At 44.2% G+C, this 16,023-nt stretch overlaps 6 protein-coding genes across 6 annotated transcripts; 4 read left to right on the top strand and 2 right to left on the bottom strand.

Annotated features, from left to right (window-relative positions):
• The first annotated feature begins 1,394 nt into the window (after positions 1-1,394).
• On the top strand, positions 1,395-3,782 carry LOC111077163 (inward rectifier potassium channel irk-1). The gene is given in 6 exon segments (XM_022371326.2): positions 1,395-1,867; positions 1,869-1,930; positions 1,992-2,175; positions 2,583-2,978; positions 3,055-3,161; positions 3,215-3,782. Coding segments are annotated over 6 exon segments (1,302 nt in total). The 5' UTR covers positions 1,395-1,723; the 3' UTR covers positions 3,624-3,782.
• Positions 3,650-5,963, bottom strand: LOC111077153. Its single transcript, XM_022371315.2, has 4 exons — positions 5,711-5,963; positions 5,351-5,648; positions 4,453-5,288; positions 3,650-4,396 (listed from the first exon to the last, which is right to left on the bottom strand). Exons 1-4 carry the CDS (start codon positions 5,898-5,900, stop codon positions 3,768-3,770), a joined length of 1,953 nt encoding a protein of 650 aa, XP_022227007.2. The 5' UTR covers positions 5,901-5,963; the 3' UTR covers positions 3,650-3,767.
• Positions 5,964-6,515: 552 nt separating this feature from the next.
• LOC111075709 (FAS-associated factor 2) lies at positions 6,516-8,666 on the top strand. The gene is made up of 3 exons (XM_022369176.2): positions 6,516-6,860; positions 6,933-7,997; positions 8,060-8,666. The coding sequence occupies exons 1-3, from the start codon at positions 6,738-6,740 to the stop codon at positions 8,258-8,260; spliced, it is 1,389 nt and encodes a 462-aa protein (XP_022224868.1). The 5' UTR covers positions 6,516-6,737; the 3' UTR covers positions 8,261-8,666.
• An 885-nt stretch (positions 8,667-9,551) lies between these two features.
• LOC111076680 (intracellular protein transport protein USO1) lies at positions 9,552-12,595 on the top strand. The gene is made up of 8 exons (XM_022370576.2): positions 9,552-9,830; positions 9,890-10,112; positions 10,180-10,374; positions 10,431-10,844; positions 10,901-11,422; positions 11,484-11,558; positions 11,617-11,874; positions 11,949-12,595. The coding sequence occupies exons 1-8, from the start codon at positions 9,652-9,654 to the stop codon at positions 12,051-12,053; spliced, it is 1,971 nt and encodes a 656-aa protein (XP_022226268.2). The 5' UTR covers positions 9,552-9,651; the 3' UTR covers positions 12,054-12,595.
• Positions 12,596-13,615: 1,020 nt separating this feature from the next.
• LOC111078557 (cytochrome b-c1 complex subunit Rieske, mitochondrial) lies at positions 13,616-14,860 on the top strand. The gene is made up of 3 exons (XM_022373300.2): positions 13,616-13,803; positions 14,086-14,465; positions 14,531-14,860. The coding sequence occupies exons 1-3, from the start codon at positions 13,710-13,712 to the stop codon at positions 14,747-14,749; spliced, it is 693 nt and encodes a 230-aa protein (XP_022228992.1). The 5' UTR covers positions 13,616-13,709; the 3' UTR covers positions 14,750-14,860.
• A 129-nt stretch (positions 14,861-14,989) lies between these two features.
• LOC111078565 lies at positions 14,990-16,011 on the bottom strand. Its single transcript, XM_041593850.1, has 4 exons — positions 15,511-16,011; positions 15,397-15,439; positions 15,320-15,340; positions 14,990-15,253 (listed from the first exon to the last, which is right to left on the bottom strand). Exons 1-4 carry the CDS (start codon positions 15,821-15,823, stop codon positions 15,037-15,039), a joined length of 594 nt encoding a protein of 197 aa, XP_041449784.1. The 5' UTR covers positions 15,824-16,011; the 3' UTR covers positions 14,990-15,036.
• Positions 16,012-16,023: the final 12 nt, after the last annotated feature.

Raw genomic sequence — 16,023 nt, 5'->3', positions numbered from 1 at the left:
TATCTTAATATATAAACAAATAAATTGGAACTTGATTAAATAATATACCGTAAGTATTCTGAAGGACACGAAAAGATGCGTTGATATTCCTAATATTCAGTTTACTATTACTAGATAGTTGGCCCTCTCAGCCGTAAACAAATAATTTTATCCGATAGATACATACATAAATTTTGTTCAGGATTGGTTACTCCTTTTCATTGGATTGTTTACATAATAAGGTTCAAACAAAAGCGGCCAAAGTATAAAGCGTAAATTTTGACTAAATGTGACGTCAGTGTTGCTGGTCAACCAAGTTTCTTCTATGCGTATGTACTTTTGTATACCTTATTTCTTTTAATTGATGTTAAATGCTTTGTTCCAAGCTCCATTGAAACATTATTTATGATTTTATCCTAGATTGACATGTTTTTTACATATTAATGCTCATGTTTGTGTGTTATAAATACATTTATCCCGGTTCTGATACCTATTATTGGTAGTCGTGAGCTGCAAAATTTTATCCAATTGATGAATCATTTTCTTTTAGATTGATTAAATTTAAAGACTTATTTTTATGGGATTGTTTATAAAATAAGCTTTGAACAAAGAAGGCCAATAAAAATTTGTTTTCTTACATTGTAACTACATATTTGCTACATGACAAAAACATATCTATTGAGTATGGATGTTTCTATACCCTATTTTCTCTAGTGTATTAATTTAAAACACTATTAAGTGATTCATATATGATTTTTTCTTGGAATAAATGAATCGCATGTAAAAAATTTCGTTGTGTTAGCTTTAAAACTTAAAGAGACTCATATATGCATAATGGAGAGACTTTTGTGAGTTACAAACGCCTCAGAGAACTTATAATATCTTCTTTCCAGGGTAGCAAATGTTTCCCAATTCGGATGCTCGGAACCAAATTGGGCGTAATTGAACCATCTCAAATGAACCAAAACTGATTCAAATGACTATCGGAAACACCGATAGTTCGTATATTGGGCGCAAAAATTAAAAATGCTAGTCCGTTCCGTACCTGCATGTGAAAACCATTTAAATACATTTAATTAATTAGTTTATTTGAAATCATATAATTTCCAGGGCTTAGAAGTCGATAAGCTTACGGAAATCGATTGTAAGCCCGCTTGAATTTAAATTTTAAATGCATATCAACAAATTCAATAGACGTAATCAAGACGTAATGGACGTATCCGGCTCAAAAAAAGGACAATATTTGATCATTCAGAAAATAAATACACAGATAGGAAAAACTGAATTATACAATAAATAATGGGGCCAAATTTAGACGAACTAATCTCAGCGGGCGCCTTGCGGATGAATCGCGAGCAAACACGCTGTCGGGAGCTTGAGAGCCACACTGGAGATAATAAATAAATTAAAGTGCATATCTTAGACAAGCTGATAGTAGCGTTTACCCCACACACAAGCCATTTAGCCGGGGGTCGGTCCGATCGTGGAGATGCGACTGAGACGACGACCGACCAGTGCCCCAGTCAGTGTCAAGCGGTCAGCCAAGCCACAGGCAAACCACAAATAATACTCCAGAAGCGGCAGCAGCAATAAGCTGAGCTCTCCTCCAACTACTGCGTCGATTGCAGCCTAATTCAATTAAAATTAAAACGCAAATCTACGGCACACAGTGAAATTGCCCCAAATTTCCGACAATTATATGAGAGGGAAGTAGTCAGTTGTGTGGGCAGCGATATCGCCGACCATGAGCTCTCCCGTCGAAAGTCTCCCAATGCATCGCTCCACATCGATGCCCGTGAAGCCCAAGCCCCTGGAGACGAAGCCACTGGCCCGTTCCAGCGAGAAGGAAGTGGTCAATGAGGCGGATTACTATCCAGAGAGTCCGGGATTTTGTGAGGCGCCGCAAATCCCGATCGCCAGCCGATCACTTCGAGACGCGCAGTGAGCAAAAGTAAGTGCAAAAAAAAAAGTTCCACATTTTCATTTCATGCTCCCAATATATTTGCCTGCAGTTTTCCCTTTACACACGACTGGGCGGGCAGCACCATTGAACTGACACCGGAAACTGGCTACGGGGATGGTGGCCACAGGCGCAGCCTCCATCGTGTGATGGATAAGAATGGCAACGAGAATGTGGTCTTTCGTCGCATACCGGAGAAGTCGTGGCGCTATATGCGCGATGTCATCACTACGCTGGTAAGATCCTGGTTTGGCCACAAGACCAATGACACCAGCAAAGCATCAACACCAACACCAACACCACCACCACCACCACCACCACCACACCCACCGATCATCCAAGAGTCATCGCGATTGGATGTGTACAGCATAACGCCCAGCATACAGCGCAAGTTGGATGAGCTGGCCAACGAGCCGCCGGCCAAGCTGCATCTGAATGCGACTCATCTGAAGACTAATCCCGAACAAACCGAACGCGTAACGTTTAGCATTTAATTAATCAATCGAAATCAAATCGAATCATCCCAAGCAACAGCCATGACTAATAAACAATATTTGTAACACACAAAACTGCAAACAGCAAACTGCAAACTGCATCCATGTTCATTCCTAATCGTGGGGAACACCTTTCCGCTCATTGACAGATGGACCTGGAATGGAAGTACATGCTGACCCTCTTCGTGGGCAGCTACTTTCTCAGCTGGCTGCTCTTTGCCGTACTCTGCTATGTGGTGGCCTACTCCCATGGCGATTTCCTCTTCGATCAGATCAGTGGCGTGCGTTTGGGCGAGGGCGACAAGCCCTGCATCTATGGCGTCACCTCATGGATGACCATGATCATCTATTCGGTGGAGACGCAGAGCACGCTGGGATTTGGCGAGAAGTACGCCAGCGAGGAGTGCCCGGAGACCGTGTTCCTGTTCATAATGCAAATGGTCTGCGCTGCCCTCATCGAGGGTAGCATGGTGAGCCTTATCTACGCGAAGACCGCACGCCCCGCCAGGCAGTTGACAAAGCTCAAGTTCAGCGATAAGGCGGTGGTGAGTGCAGATGCCCAGGGGCCAGAGCAACGTACTCCCCATTGCAAGTCTCTCAAGCATCATTTGTCATTTTCAGATCTGCTATCGCGATGGTATGCTGTGTTTGCTCTTTCGCGTGTGCGATCCACGCGAGCAGCAGTCCATCGAGTCCAAAATACGCGTCTACATGATTGTGGACAAGCGGTGAGTCATCTCACTCTTGTGACGATCTCTCGGCTAATCCCTTCCGTTTGCAGCACACGCGAGGGCGAGCTGGTTAAAACGCACACGGAACTCAAGCTAGAGGGCAACGGGGAGCAGTTGTTCGTGTGGCCAGATATTGTGTGCCATGTGATCGACGAGTCCAGTCCACTGCATCAGTTCAGCAATGCGAGGCTCTTCAATGCGGCACAGTTCGAGCTGTATGTGTCCATTGTGGGCACCTCCCCGGCCACCGCACAGATGACGGAGGCCAAAACCTCGTATGTGCCGCGTGAGATCTTCTGGGGTCAGCGCTTCGTCAATATCATTCACTACGATGTCACCAACGAGCGCTATGTGGTCGACTATGAGAACTTCAATCGAACCATTTCTGTGGACATGCCGCTGAAGCAGCTGCCAGTAAACAACTCCAATCAGCTGCGCCTGGAGTACAGAAGGGAATGATGTAATGATGTAAACAATTTGCTGGCTCCTGTATACAAAATTCTTTTAAAGATTCATCAGTAACAAACAGTTGAGCATTAAATAGCTTGGTAAAAATAGTAAAAATAATTGTAAACGCTTTAAAAATGCATAATAAAAGACACATCACTCGCCAGCGGATCCGCCATTGTCGCCATCTTCTCTTTCTCTCAGCAGGTGCCGCACTTGTGCCTTGAGCATCTGGTTCTCGTGCTGCAGTCGCGTAAACTCGTGCATGAAACGATCGCCCTGCAGCAGCAGGGCCAGGCCATCGCGAATCTCTTGTGTGTTCTCCAGCTGACTATTCCAGTAGTTGGACATCTGGCCAATTATTTGCCACTTGTTCTTCTCGCTCGCATACTTGAGCTCCTTCTCCAGATGCCCGAAGCGTTGCTCCACCAATTCGCGCAACTCTCCCATCTCCCTGCGCACATCCGTATCCGATTGGGCGGACAAGCCACTGGATGACTTGGCCAGCAATTGCTGCGGCTTCAGCTGTGTACCCGACGACTGTGGCGTGAGGTTGACATGATGTGGGGTACTATTTCTGCTGGCCGAAAGCATGCGCAGGCGGCGTTTCAGTTCGGCTTCCATCACTTGGGGATTCTCCTTGTCGCTGCCCGTGGTGCTGCTGGCACTGGCCAACGAGCAGTTGTCAGATGGCACTTCGCTGTGCTCATCGGTCTCGGCGATTTTCATTAGTTTCGCATCGCCAGAAATGTTGCTGCGATCCTTGAGTGGTCCGCTCAATGTTTCTGGACGAGAGGGGACAATTAGCAAATGGAAACGGACTCTGAATAAGTCGACTTACGATGCAAAGACTCGGCATTGGAGCTGTTGCACGAGTTGTCCACAGAGCTGAGACCAGAGCCACCCGCTGGACATATGCTCAGTCGCTGCGTATTGTCGTTGGGCTTGCGGCCCAACGTCTCCCAGTCGAAGCTATCGCGATGCATGGTCAGACGCGTGGACATGCGCTCGACGACCCGCGGTCCCTGGGCATCGAGAAAGTCACAGAATGAGTCCCGCTGTGGGCGAGCATTGCCACATCCTCCCGTGCCATAGCCCAGGCTGGTGATGCTATTCAGCTGCTGCTGAGTGCTCAGCAAATTGGCGGCAATAGACTTGCGCAGCTCGTCGCTGGGCACGCGTTCCACTTTGGGTGCTTCGCTGGTCACGTTGCCAGCGCTGGAGAAACTAATGCTCTGCTGCTCCTCCATGGGCGTGGGCACAAAGGCCACCCGACTCACGGCACCATCGTGGACACTACGCACGGCCAGCGGCGACTTGCTGTTCCGTATGTCGTAGGCAATCAGTTCACCTTTGAGATTTCCCGCACAAAAGTAGGTGCCGCACTCGCTGAGCGCCACCGTGGACAAGGGATGCGAATAGGTGAGCCGGCTAGACGCGGGCTGTGCCCGATTGCGGCGAATATCAAAGATATTTATCTTGCAATCGTACCCAACGCTGACCAGCAGCGAGGGCTGGGCCGTGCACATGCTAACGTCACGGCAAGGCGCATCATGGGCATCGCTCACATGAAAGATCTTGCGTTTGCTCTGGAAATCATAGACAGTGACGGCGCCCTTGTATGAGGCAATCGAGAGCTGAAACCGTTTGCTCGGATGAAAGCGCGCCAAGGTGGACCTGCAATTACATGCATCGAGAATAATGCGGAAGAGTTCCCACTTAATGGTAGCCCCACTCACTGCTCATCGATGGTGAATGTGTTAATCTTTTGCTTCGTCTTGGTGCCGAATATATTGATGGCGCCGCCCTCCTTCACCGCTGCTATATACTCGTCCGTGCAATTGTAGTCCACATAGATGACAGTGCTGCGCTGCTGATCCGCTGGAAATCTGTGGATTAGCTGTGCGGTGCGATAGTTGTATAGCTTCACACAGCCACTGGACTGGCCCAGGGCGATCTCCTCAGACGTCTGCTTCGCACAGCAAACACAAAACGCATTATCGATGGTTAATTTGCGGACTCGTTGTATCTCGGGTGCTGTCAATTGTATGGGTATGGTATGGTATAGTATGGACTATCTTTCAGATCTTTCCAATTACCTTTTTCCTCCTTCTCTCGTATGCGCATCACAGCCAAGCCCGCCATCTTATCCACCTCGACGAAGACCCGTCGCTGGGCATTGAATTGAAAATCTGTCGGCTCTCCATTTTCATGTACATATATTGACTTTGTCTCCAAGTCGGCAAAGTCGGAGAGCACGGTCTTCTTGGAGGTCGAAATTAACTGCATGATTAAATCAATATACAAAATTTCAAATTTGTGTGCGAAAATGCCACTTGCAGTGTGACCAACTTTAACATCAATTAAAAGAATAAGGTATAAAAAAAGTACATACGCATAGAAGAAACTTGGTTGACCGGCAACACTGACGTCACATTTAGTCAACATTTACGTTTTATGCTGTAGCCGTTTTCGTTTGAACCTTTTTCTGTAAGCAATGCAATAAAAAGGACTTCTGAAAACCTGCCAATCTTGTAGGAAATTTATGTATCTATCGGATAAAATTATTTGTTTAGGGCTGAGAGGGCCAACTAGCTACTAATATTAAACGGAATATCAAAATCGAGGAATATCAACGTTGAATGTTTTGAAAAAAAAAACAGTCGATACTATCGTAATAGTATCTGGCTCAAATAATTATTAAAAAACCATTGAAACCTTTTAGGAACTTGTCCATTGTAAAAATTAGATGCCACCTGCCCATTTGTTTACAAATTTGTCTTCGTATTTTATAGCAGCCAATCCAAACATATCAAAAGCGCAACGACTGTAGCTCGATACTATCATGATAGTCTCAAAACCATCGATAGTAGAGGCTAGCAGCAAAATATCGATACTATCGATAGGGCCCTCTTTGGTTTGACACCTCTAACAAGAGGAAATTTTCGACAGAATTAGCAATAAATTTGTAAAAAAGTTAACAACACCATGCTGATCTGGGACAAAGGCCATCTACTACAACAACACTAGAAGCAGCAAAACACACTTTGCGACACACATATACACGCAGCCCAGAGACAGTGACACCAAAAACAAGGAGACGGACTGACCCCGACACCTGCGAAAATGGAGGCGGATGGACTTACAAATGAACAGACGGAGAAGGTTCTACAATTTCAGGACCTGACCGGCATAGAGGATATGAATATATGTCGCGATGTGCTCATAAGACACCAATGGGATCTCGAGGTGGGTACACGTACACGTCAGGCTTAGGCTCCGGCTCAGCAGAATGCTGAAATTTACATTTTTTCGTTGCAGGTTGCTTTCCAGGAGCAGCTAAACATACGCGAAGGTCGACCCACAATGTTCGCCGCCTCTACAGAGGTACGGGCGCCGGCTGTGATCAATGATCGTTTCCTGCAACAGGTATTCTCGGCGAATATGCCCGGGGGTCGGACGGTTAGTCGGGTGCCGAGCGGACCGATGCCACGCAGCTTTACGGGCCTACTGGGCTATGTGATTAACTTTGTATTCCAATACTTTTACTCGACGCTAACGAGCATTGTCAGTGCATTTGTGAATCTTGGTGGCGGAAATGAGCCGCGATTGGTCACGGACCCCTTGGGCGATGTCATGAAGTTCATACACGACTACTATGAGAGATATCCCGAGCATCCAGTCTTCTATCAGGGCACATACGCACAGGCCCTGAACGATGCCAAGCAGGAGTTGCGCTTTCTGATTGTCTATCTGCACAAGGATCCCAGCAAGAACCCTGATGTGGATTCATTTTGCCGCGAGACGCTATCCTCAAGATCCATTATCGACTATATCAACACACACACGCTGCTCTGGGGCTGCGATGTGTCCTCGCCCGAGGGCTATAGGGTCATGCAGACGATTACGGTCCGGAATTACCCATTGATGGTAATGATTAGTCTGAGAGCCAATCGCATGATGATTGTGGGACGATTCGAGGGCGACTGCACCCCCGAGGAACTGCTGCGACGACTCCAATCGGTGACTGCCGCCAACGAGGTGTGGCTGAGTCAGGCTCGAGCAGATCGCTTGGAGCGCAACTTCACACAGACCCTACGACGACAGCAGGACGAGGCGTATGAGCAGAGTTTGCTTGCCGATGAGGAAAAGGAGCGCATACGGCAACGGGAGCGTGATGTGGTGCGACAAGCGCAAGAGGCTGAGGAGCGAGCCAGGCAGAATGTCGAGCTGCGTAAGCAGGAGATCGCCAAGCAGAAAATTGAATTGGCCACCCTAGTACCCGCCGAACCGCCCGCAGATGTTGCTGGTGTCATTGCAGTTGTCTTTAAGATGCCCAGTGGAACGCGACTCGAGCGACGCTTTCATCAGACCAATTCGCTTTTGGTAAGGTATACACAAATTTGAACCATGCAAAGCTCTTATCATTTTTATTGTTTATTCTATAGGATGTCTATCACTTTCTGTTCTGTCATCCTGAATCGCCGGATGAGTTCGAAATCACAACGAATTTCCCGAAACGTGTGCTCTATACCAAGGCCGATATGGATGGCGCCGAGGGCGCCGCAAATGAGACTCTCAACAAAACGCTGCAGGATGTGGGCCTAAAGAATCGCGAGGTGCTCTTTGTAAATGATCTGGAGGCGTAACCAAACACTGCACTACCAAATGATAGAATCGTGTTACCAGCTGCAACGCATTACCAAAACTTGAGCCAAGTTTTAAGTAGTTCGTAGTTCAACGTCCAAAAGTTGAAGGATAAACAGAATGCAAAACTATTCCTAATTTTAACATGAAGAAATATTAATATAAATAATTGTTTAACAATGTTTAGGTTGATTCTTGTAATCTATCGTAGCCCGCCTCCAAACACACACCCACACACACACACACACACAACACACAAACACACCATAAAGTAAAATATGCCCTTTAAAACATTTTCCATAAACAAAGTTTGGTTTTTTTTTCTTTATTAAGATGATTTGTTATGTTAGCTGTACTTATACATCCATTTATTCAACAACCTAAATAGAAACAAACTCTAATTGACAAATATGTGATTATTATTTCAACATGAAAGAAAAGATTTTATTTTATTATAAATTAAAGTAGGGTATAGATCGGGTCTATACTACCAGTTGACAAGTAACAAGTGCTCAAACGACGTAACACTTACGTTCCACTTGCGTTCCATCTTATTCCTACTTTCCTTTTATGCATTTATGTTGACCTTTTTTGCTGAAACCCTTTTTACTAAAAAATCCAATATACGGCAGTTCTTAAAACTAGCCAGACTTCTAGAAAATTGAATTATTGATCTGATAAAATTATAAGTTTAGTGCTGAAAGACTTAGCTAGCTTGTGATATTAAACCGAACTTTTGAAATCGAGGAATATGATTTCTGGACATGGAAAGGGAACAATTAGCCCATTAACGACCAAGGTGGTACGAATTTTATAAAACTTGAATAATTTAAGCGAAGTTCAGGGAAAAGATTTCATGCTCATTATTTTTTTTTTAACTAAAGGGGAAGGATGGATACCAGTATAATTTACAAAGAGTATTATATTCCCCGGTTTAACTCAAATTGTTCACCTGATTAAATATATGGGGCTAAGTGGGCTAAGTTCGTTTTCTGTCGCGGTCACACTGTTTATAACCGTTGCTCCTTGTTTGCCGATTTCAATTTATGTACAAAACTACGCATTATCTTAAAAACAAAACTGCCAACACCCTGTTACAACGTTGCGTAAGTATATTTGGTAATGTTAAAACAATAAGTACACATGTAGGTAGTGTTTTAAGCAATTTTATTAGCGGCATCGTAAATATGGCGTCTGTGCCGCAAGTCCCAGCGTGCACCAACACATTCACACATTGTGCAGGCTTGCAATTTTTTACAGCGGCGCTTTGATCACCTTTTTTTCCAGTAAAATGCCGAATAAAAATAATATTAATGAAAAAAACAAAGGCCCGGAGCAGGGTTTACTTAAGCAATCCACCGATAGTGCTTCCACCGCTCCTGGGGCGGTCGATATGGGTTCTGACGATGCAACTGCACCACATCAGTCGCGTTTGCTGCAGTCTTTCCTGAAAGGACACAGCAAAGCAGTGGACAACATCAAACGCAATAACATGGAGATTGCAAAAAAGATGCATAAGCAAACGAAAGCTGTGTTGGAAACGAAAGCTGAGAATGATCATCTCAAAATACAGTAAGTGCTGCACTCATAATGTCGATGCGTACTTGTTCAACGCCAAGTTTCTATTTTAGATTGAGCAACGCGGAGCAGGAGCTGAAGGAACTAAAGAAGACGCTAGAAGGGGTGAAAAGGAGCAACACGCAACTCAATGACACATACATAACTGTCCTGCAAAAGTACACCCACTGCGAGAAACACTATGACGAAGAGCAGAGCAAGATCAAAACGATGATCAATCAGTTTGAATCAGAAATTGCTGCAAAGCAATCGCGCAATGATGAATTGCAGGGCGAGGTACAGCAGGAACATAAATATGTAGTCCCTTAATCTAATCGAAATATCGTTCCTTGAATGATTTCAGCTCAAGACCGTGCAGGAGAAATACCTCGAAATGAGTGCCCAAGTCGTTGCTATGACCCAAACTCTTGAGCAGCAAAGGGCCGAATTCCAAGCGATGCAATCACAGCTTGGAGAGCACGTTAAGGAAAAGACGGAGGCCTGTAACGCTATGCAGAATATGGAGCAACAGTTGGCTGAACAAAAGCAGCTCCACGAGGTACTATTTTGGTGTCTGACAGTATCAATATGCCTCTTATTGATTTCATCTTACAGATTAGGATTTCAGAGCTGGAAACAGAGATGCAAAACCAGAATCTAGCACATGCCGATCTGATCGATCGCAACAAATTAGAGTTAAACGAGGCCAATCTGAATATAACGCGCATTCAGCGCCAGCATATGGAAATGGAACAGCGCTGTTGCGAGATTCGGCAGTCTAATGAAACACTCACAAATGAACTTGAGCAGCAGCGAAACCAACTCAAATCTGCTCACGCAGAGATCAACGAAAGAAGCCTATACCTTGGCGCATTGAAGGACAACCTAAAGCAAGCAGAGGATGCAAGGGACCAATTAATTAAATCCAATAGCGATTTGCTACGGCAAAACGAGCAAGCCGCAGAAGAGTTTGCCACTGCAAAGACCAAGATTGCTCGGGAATTAAAGAAAAAAACAGACGAACTTGAGGTAAGAATAATTAAAAAATATAGGCTGCTCGAGTTTTACATTCAGATTATTTTCAGGCCACGGTTTCACGACTAAAATATGAGCTGCAGCAGCAGAATCTGGCCTACGGCGATTTAAGCACACGGAACGAACAAGAATTAAATGACATACACGTCATGCTCTCCGATCTTCAAGGCAGGCTCAATGTGAGCCAGGAGCTTTGTCAGCAGAAAGAACTGGACCTTAAAAAGCTGGAGAGCGAACATCAAATGAAAACCCAGATTTTGCAGGACGAACTAAAGGCTGAAAAAGAAAAGTTAAGCGGACTATCTAAACAAAACCAGGTCTTAGTAACGCAGTTCCGTGATGATGAGCAGAAATACAAGGATACCATCAATACACTTCAAGCTAAACTGGAGCAACATGATAATAAAATGAATGCTCATCAGCAGCAGATGGAACGTTTGGTGGCTGAGAGAGACACACTGAATAACAATGTAAATCAGCTACTCGGCAAAAATGAAGAAATCGCCAATCAATTGGCAACAGCAAAGACTAACTTTGAGCGGGAGCTAGAGTTGCAAAAGGACATCCTAAAGGTACAAAATAAGCAAGTGGCTTTAATTGTGCAACAAATCTAGAAATGTATTCTCTTTGCAGAAAAAGTTGGCCTGTCTGCAAATGGAGCTAACCAGCAAGATAAACGAAAACTCTGAGTTGGAACGCAAAAAAGATGTAAGCTTGAGTCGTCAGTCCTGCGTGATCTATGTGATAATCTCTATTCTGTTTTCAGGGTATCATAGCTGAGCTGAAATTCAAGATGAATCGCATTGGCAGCGTGTTCGAGCAGCCTGTCAGCAGTGTCCGAGTTTTAAGACCGGAGCCAATCCTGTCCAAGACTAACCAAAATACGAATCCTGAATCGCTGTCGGCTATTGAAAGTCCACCTGCTCCTTCACGAAAGCGTTTGTTAGGAAAACAACGAATTGAAGCCATATCGGATTCGTCTGACTTTCTCAGCGATAACGAGGCTCCACCCCTTTCAAAGGTGGTATGTATTCATCAATTGGTATATTTATGCTCTGCAATTATTGAAACGCGCTGTGCGTCCTTTTATTTTCACAGAAACCGGTAAACAAGAGAGGAATTGTAGGAGCCAAACGCGCTCGTTTAATTCAAAATGAGAAAGAAAACAATGATACTTTCGAAAAGTTAAAGGAAGGCGATTAAAATCTTTATAGTATTGGTCAAACCATATCGTCTTATCCGTAAGACCTTATATATAGCGTTTCCCAATCTAGTTAGTACAAATACTCATAATACTAATATATCTCATACGACCTGCTCTGGTTAGCCAAGTCGTATTTACGAGAAAAACCATATATTTTTTTTTTATTTATGTACATATGTAGACAACCTTGATACATAATCATTAAAAAGATGGATAAATTGCTTCAGTTTCTTGAGGAGAACCATATATTTGGCACATATGTAAATATTTAAACATAATCATTATTGATATAGAAATTGAAACATGGATAATTCATTTAAGTTTCATAAACACCGAGTACGGGGCCTTATTAATTTTTTTTAAAGTTTTATTTGTATATTAACTGTTTTGAAAAACTAATACAACTTTTTCTTATCCGTAAGACCTGATCCCAATCCGGAAAATATGGATAATTAAGTTTCTTGAATATTGAGTTAAAAAAATACAAATTAATTGAATAAATTTGTAAATTTATTTATGGACCTGCTCTGGCAAGGCTTATTTGGGAGGAACACTATGTATTCAAGATAAATTAACTTTGTAAACATTTTGAAAGCGTTAATGGCGAAATAAACTTTATTAAATATTTATCCATAATGCGTACATTTGGATAAGGGTGTTGATGATATAAGTACATTATATGTACACATCTATTTGTATTATTTGTAACCCATAAACAAAAGTATTCATTCTTATTTGTACATTTAGCATTTAACATGCAAAGAAAAAACTAAAAATATAGCCAGCATATCATTTTAGTTGATATATTGAATTATTGAAGCTTACAGCTAACTGAAATTAGTTTGTAATTGGAAACATAAATATTTATTGTTGTTAGAGACTATGCACATACTGTCCCGTGTAAATCATTTTATCCATGGATTTCACATCTTCTACTTAAATCATTTGTAGATCTTGCGTACGCTTTTGTACGCCCTAATCCTGCTTCTGGGAGAGTTCACGTTTATGGACCTTGGAGATGCGGGTCCTCCAAACCGAGGATGCCACTGTCCCAGGGACAATGGATCCTCTCGTGGCGCTCAATGAAGTTGGTCTTGAGGGTCTCCACGACCTAGCTGAAGTTGTTCTCAACGCGGGTCACGGCTTGTTGGGCAAGTTATTGCTGTTAGCCTCAGGTTTGAAAGACGTGAGATATAATATCATAAAAAAAGACAAATAAATAGGTGTGAAATGGGTCTATACGGGTTTGAAATCATTTTTCGCTTTCTGATGCGAATGCAAGGAATAAATCAACTTTCACCTCGCACCTTGAATACCCTAAGGGACAATTATGACACACATTATGTATATTTACATATGAATATCCGTTTATACATTTTTTTTTTCTATATTAAAAGTACAAAATCATACAAGCGATACACAATATAAAAGTTCTGATAATGTGGGGCAGGCTTCTTCAAAAAGTAGCATAGAGTTAAAGTAAAGGGTATTCGCGTTAAATATTCGTTGTACGAACGGGCACATCTTTACACGTCAGACGGGTCAGACGGCATATTTGACTGAAAAGTCTGCGGTCACACTGAGGCAGACGACAAGACGAACGTCGAAATTTTCGACAGAATTAGCAATAAATTTGTAAAAAAGTTAGTAACACCATGCTGAACGCTGTGTCGCGTGCATATGTGCTTGGCGGTGCCCAGGCGCTGTCCACTGGCCTCAAGGCGAGCGGCGCTGCTGTCAATGCTATTGGTAAGGCCCATCGGGAAAAAAAACATTCATTACATAATGAAAGGAGTACGGAAAAGATAAAGTTCTTGCGCTGGCTCAACGGGCATACAGTTTAGCCAACTATTAAAGGATATCTAACCCGATTTGGCAAATTTCCTTACGTAATTTCAACATAACCTCGCCCATGGCCAGGCAAATGAAAACAACTGCTTTGCGAATGAGCGTGTGAAGCAGAGACACAAACGCAGATACATTTGCAGGGCCTTTGCCGAGATTCGTACTAATCCGCTTTCATACTTTCAGCTAGCCGCCAGGCCCACACCGATCTGCGGGTGCCCGACTTCAGCGCCTACCGTCGCGACTCTGTCAAGGATAGCCGCCGTCGCAACGAGTCCGCCGAGGAGCGCAAGGCCTTCTCCTACCTCCTGGTTGGTGCCGGAGCCGTTGGCGGTGCCTATGCCGCCAAGGGCCTGGTCAATGCCTTACTGGGATCGATGAGCGCCTCGGCCGATGTACTGGCCATGGCCAAGATCGAGATCAAATTGGCGGACATCGCCGAGGGCAAGTCCGTCACATTCAAATGGCGTGGCAAGCCGCTGTTCATCCGTCATCGTACTCAGGCCGAGATTGATACGGAACGGAGTGTGCCCACATCGTCGCTGCGTGATCCAGAAACTGATGATGTATGTAAAACCTGGATCCTCCACTGAAAGCCTGGCTAATTGTGTTCGTCCACCATCTCTTGCAGCAACGCGTGACCAAGCCCCAGTGGCTGGTGGTTATTGGTGTGTGCACACACTTGGGATGTGTGCCAATCGCGAACTCTGGCGACTTCGGTGGCTACTATTGCCCATGCCACGGCTCTCACTACGACGCTTCGGGCCGCATCCGCAAGGGACCGGCGCCACTGAACCTGGAGGTGCCCGCCCACGAGTTCCCCGATGAGGGCACCCTCATCGTTGGTTAGAAACATTTACGGTGCTGTTATCGTTTAAGCCCTGCAGAAGAAAACCAACAAAATAGTGAATGGATTGATGTTAATTAATAAAAACAACCCAACAGAACTTCTGAGCACAAACGAACATTTATTCGAATTGCAATGGAAACCGAATCGCGTTCAAGTGAAAAGTGTGGCAAACATGTGAAAAAGAAAACAATGAAGAATGGAAGGAAGTTCATGCGAAATTCCAGACTAGAGGCGTTTAATAACAAATCCTAATAATACGCAACTATAAACGGATGAACCACAAAGCATCACCCGCGTTTCTTTCGCTCCTCGATCTGCAGTTCGAGCAGTTGGTTCTTCAGGCGCAGACCGTGCAGCTCTACCGCCTGCTTCTCCATATCAATGCGGTGCTTCTCTGCAAGTCTAGCGTTCTCATCTCGATAGTAGTCCCTTTGCATCTTTATCTTTTCCTCCCACAGTTTATTCCTTCCTTCCTGTAAGCCACACTTGTCTTGAGAAAAGGTACTTTAATGAGGGCAAGGAAACTTACCTCACTACTTTCGGAGTAGTTGACTTCATATTGGAGCTCACTCGGCACCCGATTTTTGCTTCCTGCAATGAAGAGACAGAATTATTCGATTGCAAATGGGCACATGGACCCTGGGTACTTGCCTTTAAAATCGGTCATTGACGGATTGAAATCAAGGTTTTCTGAAAGGTAATAAAACAAAATTAGTTCCTCCGTTAATTGATTAGGAGTAATTGGGATTAGAAGTACGCACCATTGGCATCGTTTGCTTCCTCCGACGGCGATGAAACGGAGGAGGCTAGTGTCATGTCGCCGTTACAGCGCCTCTCCTTCCTTTTCGTATTGGTATATTTATCGCGAAGCGCCTCCCACGACCGAACGACACCTGATTGGGTGCAGAACTCCTCGCATATTTTTGCCCAAGTCTCGGCTTTCAGCTTCCAGGTGGCCGCATCACTCTTCTTGTTCAATACTATATCCTTGTGGTTCTCCACCAGCTGGAAGAGGATGCGCTCCTCTGCCTCCGAGAAGTTTTTGCCGCGGGCTCTCTTCAGAATTCTTGGCATTGTTTGACTTGGTTGTTCCAAACAAAAAACAGCTGTGTCTGTGGAGTTGCCACTTCGCTGCGACAGATCTAATCAATTATATTGCTTATTTTAAATGAATTTACTTTGTGAGTGTTTTGCACAATAGAGCAGCAATTTATTTATTTAAATGTTTTAGAAACGTTCATGTGACGTTCGACTATTTCCAGCGACTTGGCAGC

The sequence above is a fragment of the Drosophila obscura genome, unplaced genomic scaffold (genome assembly GCF_018151105.1).
Source record: "Drosophila obscura isolate BZ-5 IFL unplaced genomic scaffold, ASM1815110v1 contig_200, whole genome shotgun sequence".
In the NCBI taxonomy this organism is placed as follows: Eukaryota; Metazoa; Arthropoda; class Insecta; order Diptera; family Drosophilidae; genus Drosophila; species Drosophila obscura.
This window is presented reverse-complemented; position numbering and strand designations above follow the sequence as displayed.

Coding starts and splice junctions, on each gene's coding strand:
- LOC111077153 (XM_022371315.2), bottom strand. CDS start 5,900: ATGCAGTTAATTTCGACCTCCAAGAAGACCGTGCTCTCCGACTTTGCC. Junction 5,289..5,350: donor ACATTCACCATCGATGAGCA/GTGAGTGGGGCT, acceptor ATGTAATTGCAG/GTCCACCTTGGCGCGCTTTC. Junction 4,397..4,452: donor CAATGCCGAGTCTTTGCATC/GTAAGTCGACTT, acceptor CCTCTCGTCCAG/AAACATTGAGCGGACCACTC.
- LOC111075709 (XM_022369176.2), top strand. CDS start 6,738: ATGGAGGCGGATGGACTTACAAATGAACAGACGGAGAAGGTTCTACAA. Junction 6,861..6,932: donor GACACCAATGGGATCTCGAG/GTGGGTACACGT, acceptor TTTTCGTTGCAG/GTTGCTTTCCAGGAGCAGCT. Junction 7,998..8,059: donor ATCAGACCAATTCGCTTTTG/GTAAGGTATACA, acceptor TTTATTCTATAG/GATGTCTATCACTTTCTGTT.
- LOC111076680 (XM_022370576.2), top strand. CDS start 9,652: ATGGGTTCTGACGATGCAACTGCACCACATCAGTCGCGTTTGCTGCAG. Junction 9,831..9,889: donor AATGATCATCTCAAAATACA/GTAAGTGCTGCA, acceptor TTTCTATTTTAG/ATTGAGCAACGCGGAGCAGG. Junction 11,423..11,483: donor TGCAAAAGGACATCCTAAAG/GTACAAAATAAG, acceptor TTCTCTTTGCAG/AAAAAGTTGGCCTGTCTGCA.
- LOC111078557 (XM_022373300.2), top strand. CDS start 13,710: ATGCTGAACGCTGTGTCGCGTGCATATGTGCTTGGCGGTGCCCAGGCG. Junction 13,804..14,085: donor CGCTGCTGTCAATGCTATTG/GTAAGGCCCATC, acceptor TCATACTTTCAG/CTAGCCGCCAGGCCCACACC. Junction 14,466..14,530: donor GTGATCCAGAAACTGATGAT/GTATGTAAAACC, acceptor CATCTCTTGCAG/CAACGCGTGACCAAGCCCCA.
- LOC111078565 (XM_041593850.1), bottom strand. CDS start 15,823: ATGCCAAGAATTCTGAAGAGAGCCCGCGGCAAAAACTTCTCGGAGGCA. Junction 15,440..15,510: donor GGAAGCAAACGATGCCAATG/GTGCGTACTTCT, acceptor ATTACCTTTCAG/AAAACCTTGATTTCAATCCG. Junction 15,254..15,319: donor AAGCAAAAATCGGGTGCCGA/GTGAGCTCCAAT, acceptor CCCTCATTAAAG/TACCTTTTCTCAAGACAAGT.